At 44.3% G+C, this 13,391-nt stretch overlaps 1 protein-coding gene across 1 annotated transcript in view; it reads left to right on the top strand.

The window, feature by feature from the left end:
- The window catches only part of LOC124790013 (protein Skeletor, isoforms D/E-like), a 337,997-nt gene that overhangs the window by 264,080 nt on the left and 60,526 nt on the right, over nucleotides 1–13,391 (top strand). Inside the window, exon 10 of the mRNA XM_047257562.1 lies at nucleotides 3,188–3,258. Coding sequence (XP_047113518.1) covers nucleotides 3,188–3,258 — 71 coding nt within the window. The remainder of the gene's footprint in view (nucleotides 1–3,187; nucleotides 3,259–13,391) is intronic.

A 13,391-nucleotide genomic window follows, 5' to 3' on the forward strand; every position in this document is an offset into this window, starting at 1 on the left:
CGCTTAACCGAACTGTGTACTCGCTCGCACCTGTTACTCTCACAGCCTACAATTCATCATCCCCCTCACTCCCAAACCAAGTTTCCCACAGTAGTCGCCGCACTGGGCCACCGCTGGCGGAACATTGCTTCTAATGGGGCCTTCACAAGGCTCTGCTGACCGGCCAAGCCGCCTGTCGCTGTGTTTCAACAATCAGCACACTTCTGTCGGCTTGGCACTGGCAGTAGAAGTTGCGGCAGTATCAAAGCTGTTCACAGCAACAGCTGCTCCAGCTTAGAGTTAAGGCGTGCCGCTCCGCGCTGTTTGAAGGATTTCGCGCCCCCAAGAAGAGCTTCTCACGGTGCAAACAGTCACCTTCTGTTCTCCGTTACGACCAATCGTGTGCTGCTGCGTGAAGAAGTGAACTTGATGATACAAAATGCTTAAACGTAAACGTGTTGTCCTTTCTATGAGGGACGAGTACGAGATTATTAAAAGGTTAGAAGAAGTTGAATCTGCAACCACTTTATCCAATGAGTACAAGGTGAGGAAGTCGACAATTACGGATATAAAAAACCAAAAGACGTGCATAGCAAATTTTATAGCTATGCTTGATTCTACTGATGGATCAACAAGCCGTAAAACTACGAAGCTCGCCACTAACACAGATCTAGATGATGCTGTTTACAAGTGGTTTACACAAAAGAGATCGGAAGGATAACCTATCTCAGGTCCCATTCTGTGTGAGAAGGCAATGCAGTTCAACGAAAAACTAGGAGGGCCTTCGAACTTTAATGCGAGTACGGGCTGGCTAAAACGCTTCAAGTCAAGACACGGGATTCGTGAGCTTACATGATTGAAAATGACGAACAGAATGATATTCTTGGTATGCTAAAAGAAATAGACTGCCACGAATGTGATGAAGAAGACGTTCATGAATGGATGAATATCGATGATGCAGATCCAGGACACCAAATCATGCAGGACAGCGAGATTGTAAACGTCGTCACTGATAAAGATGACGCCGCCAGCAACTCATCAGTCAGTGGTCAAGAAAGCGAAGATGAAAGTATACCAACAGCTTCTGAGGCATTCACTTGTTTAGATACTGCCTTGCGATGGTTTGAAGCCCAAGATGAAAGTGACCAGTTTCAGATATCTGTGATGAAAAAAGTACGTAACTTAGCTGCTCGTAAGTGTGTAGCTTAGACAGACCAAAATGAAGGATTTTTTTAAACGTTAATTTTGTATACTGTGTGTATTGTTCATGCAAAATGCGTATGTAATATGTATATATTTTTGTTTAATAAACAGTGTGTTACAAAGAGGTACGGCCAAACTATCAGGAAACAACCCTCACACACAAATAACGACAAGATGTTATGTGGACATGTGTCCAGAAACGCTTAATTGCCATGTTTTAGCTCATTTTAGTTTCGTCAATATGTATTGTACTTCCTCGATACACCGCCATTTGGCCCAATTGAATGAAGGTAACGTTGACTTCGGTGCTTGTGTTGACATGCGACTCATTGAAACTTCCTGGCAGATTAAACTCCGCTGCAGAGTGAAAATCTCATTATGCGACTCATTGCTCTACAGTACTAGCATCAAGCACATCAGTACGTAGCATCAACAGGTTAGTGTTCATCGCCAACGTGGTTTAGCAGTCAATGCAATGTTTACAAATGCGGAGTTGGCAGATGCCCATTTTATGTATGGATTAGCACGGGGCAACAGCCGTGGAGCGGTACGTTTGTATCGAGACAGATTTCCAGAACGAAGGTGTCCCGACAGGAGGACGTTCGAAGCAATAGATCGGCGTCTTAGGAAGCACGGAACATTCCAGCCTATGACTCGAGACTGGGGAAGACCTAGAACGACGAGGACACCTGCAATGGACGAGGCAATTCTTCGTGCAGTTGACGATAACCCTAATGTCAGCATCAGAGAAATTGCTGCTGTACAAGGTAACGTTAACCACGTCACTGTATGGAGAGTGCCACGGGAGAACCAGTTGTTTCCGTACCATGTACAGCGTGTGCAGACACTATCAGCAGCTGATTGGCCTCCTCGGGTACACCTCTGCGGATGGTTCATCCAACCATGTGCCAATCCTCATTTCTGTGCAAATGTTCTCTTTACAGATGAGGCTTCATTCCAACGTGATCAAATTGTAAATTTTCACAGTCAACATGTGTGGGCTGACGAGAATCCGCACGCAATTGTGCAATCACGTCATCAACACCGATTTTCTGTAAACGTTTGGGCCGGCATTGTTGGTGATGTCTCGATTGGGCCCCATGTTCTTCCACCTACGCTCAATCGAGCACGTTATCATGATTTCATACGGGATACTCTACCTATGCTGCTAGAACATGTGCCTTTACAAGTACGACACACCATGTGGTTCATGCACGATGGAGCTCCTGCACGTTTCAGTCGAAGTGTTCGTACGCTTCTCAACAACAGATTCGGTGACCGATGGATTGGTAGCGGCGGACCAATTCCATGGCCTCCACGCTCTCCTGACCTCAACCCTCTTGACTTTCATTTATGGGGGCATTTGAAAGCTCTTGTCTACGCAACCCCGGTACCAAATGTAGAGACTCTTCGTGCTCGTATTGTGGACGGCTGTGATACAATATGCCATTCTCCGGGGCTGCATTAGCGCATCAGGAATTCCATGCGACGGAGGGTGGATGCATGTATCCTCGCTAACGGAGGACATTTTGAACATTTCCTGTAACAAAGTGTTTGAAGTCACGCTGGTACGTTCTGTTGCTGTGTGTTTCCATTCCATGATTAATGTGATTTGAAGAGAAGTAATAAAATGAGCTCTAACATGGAAAGTAAGCGTTTCCGGACGCATGTCCACATAACATATTTTCTTTCTTTGTGTGTGAGGAATGTTTCCTGAAAGTTTGGCCGTACCTTTTTTGTAACACCCTGTATATTCCTACTGAAGTTGCCTTTGTATGTTACTTTGTAATACTAAAAGAGATGCCTGTTTTTATGAATAAATTTGCTGCACATTACTTCTTTTGGCAAATAAATATGTACAGTTCGATTATCCGAACAAACCAGTTTTCCGTCCCCATGTCCCCCAATTACTTCGGATAATCGACGCTCTACTGTAGTTGCACAGGGAGCGCTGAATAGCGTGCCACAGCCTCTCCACGTGTTGTGTTATCTCTTTGGTGTGCAGACAACGTGCTGATCGACTTCGGGCGGTCCCCGCGCTGGAACTGCCCTCTGCCGGACACGGACGCCCCCCGCGTCACGACGCCTGCCGCGACCAGCATCACCACGGGCGCTCCATCCCGCCGCCGAGGGCCCTCCAGGGCTACCACCACCACCACCACCGAGGAGCCACCAGCCACCCAGGTGAGTGCCTCACAGCAAGCGATACTCGTGCTGGCGCACTCAGTTTCGACCTGCAGAACCCTGTGGGCTTACTCGAACGCGTTTCGTTGTCTGACCACCTGTAGCGCTAGTTGATACCTCTACTCTCTTCGCGTTGCCATAGCCTGATGTAATATGAGGGTCACTCCAAAAGAAATGCACACGATTCTTTTTTAATCCATCTTTTATTCTACATATTTGAAAGTTTTACAGTGTGTAGACACATCCTTTAGGAACAATATTTTCATTTCTCCACATAATTTCCATCCCTCTCAACTGCTTTACGCCATCTTGGAACCAGCCCCTGTATACCCGCACGGTAAAATTCTGGACCAACCTGTTGGAGCCACTGTTTGGCAGCGTGCACAACGGAGTCATCAAACCTTGTTCCACGAAGAGAGTCTTTCAGTTTCCCAAAGAGATGATAGTCACATGGAGCCAGGTCAGGACTGTAAGGCGGGTGTTTCAGTGTTGTCCATCCGAGTTTTGTGATCGCTTCTTCATCTACATCTACATCCATACTCCGCAAGCCACCTGACGGTGTGTGACGGAGGGTACCTTGAGTACCTCTATCAGTTCTCCCTTCTATTCCAATCTCGTATTGTTCGTGGAAAGAAGGATTGTCGGTATGCCTCTGTGTGGGCTCTAATCTCTCTGATTTTATCCTCATGGTCTCTTCGCGAAATATACGTAGGAGGGAGCAATCTACTGCTTGACTCCTCGGTGATGGTATGTTCTCGAAACTTCAACAAAAGCCCGTACCGAGCTACTGAGCGTCTCTCCTCCAGAGTCTTCCACTGGAGTTTATCTATCATCTCCGTAACGCTTTCGCGATTACTAAATGATCCAGTAACGAAGCGCGCTGCTCTCCGTTGGATCTTCTCTATCTCTTCTATCAACTCTAGCTGGTACAGATCCCACACTGCTGAGCAGTATTCAAGCAGTGGGCTAACAAGCGTACTGTAACCTACTTCGTTTTCGGATTGCATTTCCTTAGGATTCTTCCAATGTATCTCAGTCTGGCATCTCCTTTACCGACGATCAACTTTATATGATCATTCCATTTTAAATAACTCCTAATGCCTATTCCCAGATAATTTATGGAATTAACTGCTTCCAGTTGCTGACCTGCTATATTGTAGCTAAATGATAAAGGATCTTTCTTTCTATGTATTCGCAGCACATTACACTTGTCTACATTGAGATTCAGTTGCCATTCCCTGCACCATGCGTCAATTCGCTGCAGATCCTCCTGCATTTCAGTACAATTTTCCATTGTTACAATTTCTCGATATACCACAGCATCATCCGCAAAAAGCCTCAGTGAACTTCCGATGTCATCCTCAAGGTCATTTATGCATATTGTGAATAGCAACGGTCCTACGACACTCCTCTGCGGCACACCTGAAATCACTCTTACTTCGGAAGACTTCTCTCCATTAAGAATTACATGCTGCGTTCTGTTATCTAGGAACTCTTCAATCCAATCACACAATTGGTCTGACAGTCCATATGCTCTTACATTGTTCATTAAACGACTGTGGGGAACTGTATCGAACGCCTTGCGAAACACGGTATATACCTCGGAACCCGTGTCTATGGCCGTCTGAGTCTCGTGGAGGAATAGCGCGAGCTGGGTTTCACACGATCGTCTTTTTCGAAACCCATGCTGATTCCTACAGAATAGATTTCTAGTCTCCAGAAAAGCCATTACACTCGAACATAATACGTGTTCCATGGTTTTTTGACTGACATGTGGGTGTTCATTGTCGTGCAACGGCAAAACATCCTGCTTTTGCCGATGTGGTCGAACACGACTCAGTCGAGCTTGAAGTTTCTTCAGTGTCGTCACACATGCATCAGAATTTATGGTGGTTCCACTTGGCATGATGTCCACGAGCAGGAGTCCGGAATCGAAAAACACCGTAGCCATAACTTTTCCAGCAGAAGTTGTGGTTTTGAATTTTTTTTTTTTTTCTTGGGTGAATTTGCATGATGCCACTCCATTGATTCTTCTTCAGTAGCTCTACAGCCCTTGGTGAGCCTTGGCTTCTTCAACAATCTTCCTCCACACTTCTCGGTTATTTGCTGCTCTTTTCCACCCCCGGACTCCCATATTGCTGATATCCATTATTACCTCATCGATCCATCTTCTTCTAGGTCTCCCTTTTCGCCTAACTGAATGGATCATACCTTTCATCATTTTCTTTGGAATTCTATCCTCTGCCATTCTCTCCAAGTGTCCTAGCCATCGTATTCGCTGTGATTTCACAAATTTTACTATGTCCCTGCCTTGTATTAACTCTTGTAATTCGGCATTGTAGCTTATTCTCCAGCCTTCTTCCTCCCTTACTGGCCCATAGATTTTGCGTAGTATTTTCCGCTCAATGCTTCTTAGAGCATTTTTATCGTGTTCTGCAAACGTCCATGCCTCTGAGCCGTATGTGATAACTGGGCGGACTAGGGAATTTATATTAGCAATTTAGTTTTTTTTGTAACAAGGCTACTTTTGAAAAGCTGCATATTTGCAAAGTAAGCTCTGTTTCCCGCTTGTATTCTTTCCCTTATAGCCTTTCCAATACTGTTATCATTTGTTATTAGGGCTCCCAAGTAGTTAAAAGAGGACACTCCATTGAAGCATTTCCCATTGATGTTTAGGTTTTTAGGGGTTCTTCTGGCCTCAGATTGTGACATTACCATATATTTTGTTTTGTTTTCATTTACTATGAGGCCAATTTTTAAGGCTTCTGTTTCCATTGCCCGGTATGTTTCTAGGAGCGTATTGGTATTTCTTCCTACTATAGCAATGTCATCAGCGTATGCATATATCTGGCTAGTTTTCATAAATATGGTGCCTCTTTTGTTGATTTTATTTACTGCACTATGCAGGGCTATGTTGAATAGGACAGTGGAGAGACTATCCCCTTGCCTCACACTTTTATTAAAGTCAAAGCTTTCACTTTTTCTGCTAAGGACCTTTACTTTTGTTCTTGTCTCTGTCATTGTCATTCTGATTAGTCTTATTAATTAGCACATATACCAACTTCTTTCAGTACTCTGTATAGTTCTTGCCGATTTATGCTGTCAAAGGCTTGTTTGAAATCGATGAATAAGAAATGCAGATCTATATCATATTCATAGAACTTTTCCATCATTTGCCTTATCGCAAATATTTGATCAGTTGTTCCTCTGACTGGTCGAAAGCCACACTGATATTCCCCTAGTATGCCTTCTTCACACTTCCGTATCCTTTCCTTTAATGTACTTGTGAAGATCTTATAAGCTGTACTTAGGAGTGTTACACCTCTATAGTTTTCACATGCTGTTCTGTCCCCTTTCTTATAAATGGGGACTATTATTCCAATTTTCCAATTATCTGGCATAGTTTCTGTTTCCCATATATCTGATATTAATGTGTGCAGTTCCTTTATTACAGCCTCACCACCAGTTTTTATTAATTCAGCAATTACGCTGTCTTCCCAGGGGCTCGATTGTTTTTTGACTTGTGCACAGCCTGGGAGACCTCTTGTAGTGTTGGCTTTCTTGCTTCGTTGGTTTCATTGTCTACTTCGAGCTCCACTCTTCCCTCCTGTGCAGCTGTCTCTTCATCTTCTAGGCTGGTGCTTAGTGTATCTTTGAAATATTCTGCCCATCTTCCCACTATCTGTTCTTCCTCCCTTATCATTTTCCCATCTTTACTGGAACAGGCCATTGTTTTTGGTTGGAATCTATTCTTCATTTTGCCTATGGAATGATAGAACTTTCTTATTTCACTCTGTTCCTTTAGTTCTTCTAGCTCTTGGAATTTCTTCTTATTCCACTCTCTTTTCTCTCTCTTACACAGTCTGTTAGCTCTTCTCCTTAATTCTCTACATTGTTCCACATTGTTTCTGGTTTCTCTCTGTAGTACTTTTGTTCTTGCCCTGTTCTTTTCCTCTATTGCTGACCTGCAATCTTCATCAAACCACTCCTGGGTTCTTCTGTTCCTTCTTATGTCTATTATTTCCTCTGCAGCATCCTTAATGGCTTTTTCAAACCTGTTCCACCTTTCATCTACTCCTACTGTGGTCTCTTCATTGCTCAACTTTCTGCTTAGTATTACTTGGTATTTTTTTACTTCATCAGGGATGTTCAGTTTGTCTGCATTCCATTTCATAATCTTTCCCATTCTGTTGCCATTTGTTAGTGACAGCTTCTCTCTCAAGACTGATGTTATCAAAAAGTGGTCTGAATCACAGTTTGGTCCTCTGCAGCTCCGTACATCCGTAACTGACGTGGAGTGGCGTGCAATCACTAAAATATGGTCAATCTGATTGACTACTCCGTTGGCTGCAGACTTCCAAGTGCCCAGATGGATCCTTTTATATGGAAAGCAGGTACTTTTAATAATCGTATTATTCCTTGCTGCAAATTGGCATAATAAGTCTCCATTCTCATTGTTTTCTTCATGTAGTGAATATTTTCCAGAAACTCCATACGGATGTTCATTCCTCCCTATTTTTGCATTCAAATCTCCTATTACTAGCATCAGGTCATATTTAGGTACTGCACAGTATACTTTTTCCAAGTCTTCGTAGAACTGTTCTTTAATTATATCCTCTTTTTCCTCTGTTGATGCATGTGCATTAACTGTTGATATATTCCTAAATTTACCTTTTAGTCTGAGTCTGCACATCCTTTCATTTATGTGTTCAAATTCTAGAAGGCTTTTCCTAACTTCTCTAGTTATTATAAACCCTGTTCCAAGTTGGCCTGTTCTTTCTTCTGGTCCACTATATACCAACGAGTACTCAGGTTTATCTATCTGCCCATTCCCCTGCCATCTTATTTCCTGTAGCCCTACAATATCAAATTTGAATTTTAAAATTTCATTGGCTATTTCTTTCATTTTTTCAGGCTGAAGCATTGTCCTCACATTCCATGATGCTACTGTTAGATCCTTTATCCGTTTCCTTTGCCAGTGTCGTGATACATGCTTTCCATCCAGTTTCCGTGGCTTCTGTTGAATTTCCGTAATAGGGAAGCTGGCTTCACTACGCCTCTAGAGCCCTCCCTGCCCTACGTTGTGGGACACACTTTGTCTGGTTCCTCTGTCGAGACCAGTCCGGCTTGGGAGACCCTGCCAGTAGCTATGCTACTGCCGGCACTCCATTGATTGCCTCTTCGTTTCTGGTGAAAAATAATGGAGCCATGTTTCATCACCTGTCACAGCTCTTCCAAGAAATTCATATCCACCACTCTCGTACTGTTCTAAAAGTTCGCTGCATTGCGTTTTCCTTGTTTCTTTGTAAGCCACTGTCAACATCCTGGGAACCCACCTGGCACAATCCTTTTTTAACGCCAACACTTCCACTATTCTGTAAACACTTCCTTCCCGTATCCCAACGTAGCGTGACAATTCGTTCACTGTGATGCGTCTGTCAGCAGTCATCAATTCGTTAACTCTCTGCAAATTGTTTTGAGTGCGTGCAGTACGAGGCCTGCCGCTGCGAGAACAATCCTCGATATTGCCGTGCCCGCTTTCATCACGTAACCTGCTTGCCCACCGACTAACTGTACTGCGATCGACAGCAGCATCTCCATACACCTTTTTCAGCCTCTTGTGGATGTTTCCCACTGTCTCGTTTTCACAGCACAGGAATTCTATGACAGCACGTTGCTTCTGACGAACGTCAAGTGTAGCAGCCATCTTGATGACATGCTGTGACGGCGCCACTCACGGGAACGGGTTGAACTAAGTTTGAAAACAAACGGGAAGGGTGTATCTACACACTGCAAAACTTTCACACGTGCAGAATAAAAACTGTATTTTTACAAAAATAGTGTGCATTTCTTTTGGAGTGACCCTCGTACTATCATATTTCTTTAACAAAGACATATGATCAAAAATTGGTCAAATTTCTGTGACAAAGATCTTTGACGTGGCGCTAAAAAGGGATATTATACTGTCGTCATATTTTTTGTCAAATTCAAGATGGCAGACGACAACTTGTTATTATACACTGCAGTTACTAGTACCACAATTGCACTGTGTGTGCATTTGGAAGAAAAGTGGCGGAAAAAAAGGAATCATACTTGGATGAAGCCCTAGGTGTCACGTAGAGATAATAAAAGCATTCAGCAAAATTTGTTACGACAGCTGTAAGTGGAGGAAGTCCAGTCTTATAACAAAAAATTATTTACGAATGGGTGACAGTGTATTTCAGTATTGCTCAGGAAAGTGACTTCTCATATTACAAAACAGAATACTCTCTTGAAAATTTTGGAAATTTGTGGTAATGTCCTATGGGACCAAACTGCAGAGGTCATCAGTCCCTAAGCCTACACACTACTTAAACTAACTTACGCTGTGGACAACACACACACCCATGCCCGAGGGAGGACTCGAACCTCCGACGTATGGACCTGCACGGACTACTCTCTTGAAAAATGGTATATGTGCAGAAGACAGGCAAACTGTGACACTGCGATTTCTTAATACATCATAGAGCTACTCTAGTTTACAACACAGCACTCGAATATCACTTTGCACATTAACCAAAATAATTCCAGAAACGTGTGGAGCGTTTTATGAAGGACTGAAGGAGGAATATGTGAAGGTAAATAAATGTTTAGTACACTATATGTGCTATGTTTAATTTTGAATAATATAATTAATGGAATTGGTGTTCCAACAAACACAAAATTAATAAAAAGTACGAAACAGATGAAACGCTTTTTAACTTTGGGCATCCAGAGTTCAAAAATAGACAAAGCAGAATGGAAAGTCAAGAGAGAATTTTTTATTTTAGAGTGTGACCACATCCTCTATTCTGGCTTGCTGAAAAGCTGCCTGGATGTTTCCAGATGTAGAGGTCGATGGCTGTAGCTGTGAATGTGGACATGAAGTCCCCTGCAGCACATTCCACCTGCCCATCAACACACAATGCACTGTACCGCTTGCTCACCACCCACCCCGTCAACCTCATCCTCTTCGCCACTGCCTTCCTAACACTTGCAATGACACTACATCTACGACTTTACCCCGCAAGCCACTGTTCGGGTTGTAGCGAAAGTGCATGATGTTCCAGAATCATTATGCCTCCTTCCTGTGCTATCCGCAGGTGGTACGTGGCAAAATCTGTACTACGGTGAATGTATGTTGCAGAAATTTAACTTCTGGTCATTACAATTGCAACAGTAGAAAAGATAACAAATAACAGATAACAAATTTTACTTATTGTGCGTATCCAGTACTGGAAGAGGAATAAATGAATGACCGGGCCGGCCATTGTGGCCGAGCGGTTCTAGGCGCTTCAATCTGCAACCGCGCGACCGCTACGGTCGCAGGTTCGAATCCTGCTTCGGGCATGGATGTGTGTGATGTCCTTAGGTTAGTTAGGTTTAAGTAGTTCTAAGTTCGAGGGGCCTGATGACCTCAGATGTTAAGTGCCATAGTGCTCAGAGCCATTTGAACCATTTTGAATGACCGGCAGTGCAGTAAATTTCATCACTCATCTTGGAAAGTGCCTATCGGAATTTTTTGAGGATAACTCTTCACGCTGCGCAACGGCTTTCGTGTAACGACTGCCACTGCAATGTGTTTATCGCCCCTGAGGCAGCTTCACGCTTACTAAACAAAGCCGTGACGAGTCATGCAGCTGTTTATTGAATCTTTTCATCTCTTCCCTGCCATGAAGCGGTAATATAGCAAGCAGAGAAGAAACAAAGGAGAGCAGCTCATTTCGTCACGGGTCGTTTAATAAAATCGGGAGCGTTACAGGGATGCTCATCATACTCCAGTGGCAGTCACTACAGGGATGGTTCTTATTAACACTTGAAAACCCCTGAAGCGCCGTGGATGAGACCCAGAAAAGTAGTTCAGTATGAGACACAGGGGGGCACAAATGTCAGGGAATACCCCAAAAGTGGATGACAAATGTTGAAGATGTGATGTCACCAGATGACGTACCTCGCCACACATGCAGCGATTGGGCTTGTCGCTCCCATCCTCGCTGGTAGGGGGCTGTGCTAACATCTCTCCGCTACACTACTCTGTTTTCGAACACCTTTTGTAAATGTGATCCGTTGTACACGTAGAAGTTAGAAAATTATTGTCCTCGGTGTAACCGAGCAAAAGCTGTACTAAATTCCCTTCATACCTTGTTTTTTTTATTTGTTTACAGACACTGTTTTGTAGAGAACATGTACATCATTTACTGGTAGCGATGCAGTTCGGAAGCTTATACTTATTTACTTGTGACGCAATACGGTCGGTTGCTCCCCCTGTCGGGTAGACCGTTCGCCGGATGCAAGTCTCTCGATTTGACGCCACTTCGGCGACTTGCCCGTCGATGGGGATGAAATGATGGTGATTAGGACAACACAACACCCAGTTCCTGACCGGAGAAAATCTCCGACCCAGTCGGTAATCGAGCCCGAGCCCTTAGGATTGACATTCTGTTGCGCTGACCACTTTTTTTCCATTTTGTTCGGTATTGTTCGTTGCGTTTGGTCTGGCCGGACGTCACAAGACATCCGTTCAAGTTGCTCGTTGATTCCTTTACTCAGTTTTTTTCCTACAGAAGGCGAGCAGCCCTCTGACCGAACACGCTGAGCTACCGTGCCGGCTTCCACTCAGCTACCGGGGCGGACTTCTTTTCGGTTAACTAGCGGAGAATGCGGGATCGGTGAACAAAATAATAAATCTTACCTTAATGTAGACACATAACTGTCAACACAGTGGAAGCAAACAAGGGACGCAAGACTCAGACTCCTGAACCACACATACTACAGTCGCGCATGTAGGCCCGGAGTCACACCGACTTGAAAACTCCACAGCTTCATGTGCGGTGAGGCACGCCATCTGGTGACGTCACATATTCAATATCTCTGATACAGTTTTGTGGTACTTCCCGACGTTTGCGGGCCCATGTGTCTAATATCAAATTACATGTCTCAGCGTTAAATACGTCCCTTCAGGAGTTTTTAAACGTTAATCGGAATCACCATTATATACGAGATGCTTTGTGCATGACGGATCTGTTTACTGTTGATGTTTCGACATCGTGCGTTCCAAGGTGTTAGGCACACATACACCTCGCGAAATGACCGCGACGTAATGAGCAAAGAAATGAGTGCTAACACGGAAGTTCATCGACAGTCGCGAATAGAACAGAGAAGGGGGTAAAATTACAGAGGTTCCCTGAGACACATTTCTTAAGCTGGCGTGTGGAAGGTACACTACTGGCCATTAAAATTGCTACACCACGAAGATGACGTGCTACAGACGCGAAATTTAACCGACAGGAAGAAGATGCTGTGATATGCAAATGATTAGCTTTTCAGAGCATTCACACAAGGTTGGCGCCGGTGGCGACACCTACAGCGTGCTGACATGAGGAAAGTTTCCAACCGATTTCTCATACACAAACAGCAGTTGACAGGCGTTGCCTGGTGAAAAGTTGTTGTGATGCCTCGTGTAAGGAGGAGAAATGCGTACCATCACGTTTCCGACTTTGATAAAGGTCGGATTGTAGCCTATCGCGATTTCGGTTTATCGTATCGCGACATTGCTACTCGCTTTGGTCGAGATCCAATGACTGTTAGCAGAATATGGAACCGGTGGGTTCACGAGGGTAATACGGAACCGCGTGCAGGATCCCAACGGCCTCGTATCACTAGCAGTCGAGATGACAGGCATCTTATCCGCATGGCTGCGGTTACCCTTGACGCAGCATCACAGACAGGAGCGCCTGCCATGGTGTACTCAACGACGAACCTGGGTGCACGAATGGCAAAACGTCATGTTTTCGGATGAGTCCAGGTTCTGTTTACAGCATCATGATGGTCGCATCCGTGTTTGGCGACATCGCGGTAAACGCACATTGAAAGCGTGTATTCGTCATCGCCATACTGGCGTATCACCCGGCGTGATGGTATGGGGCGCCATTGGTTACACGTTTCGGTCACCTCTTCTTGTTCGCATTGACGGCACTTTGAACAGTGGACGCTACATTTCAGATGTG

Source organism: Schistocerca piceifrons, chromosome 3 (assembly GCF_021461385.2).
Source record: "Schistocerca piceifrons isolate TAMUIC-IGC-003096 chromosome 3, iqSchPice1.1, whole genome shotgun sequence".
In the NCBI taxonomy this organism is placed as follows: domain Eukaryota; kingdom Metazoa; phylum Arthropoda; class Insecta; order Orthoptera; family Acrididae; genus Schistocerca; species Schistocerca piceifrons.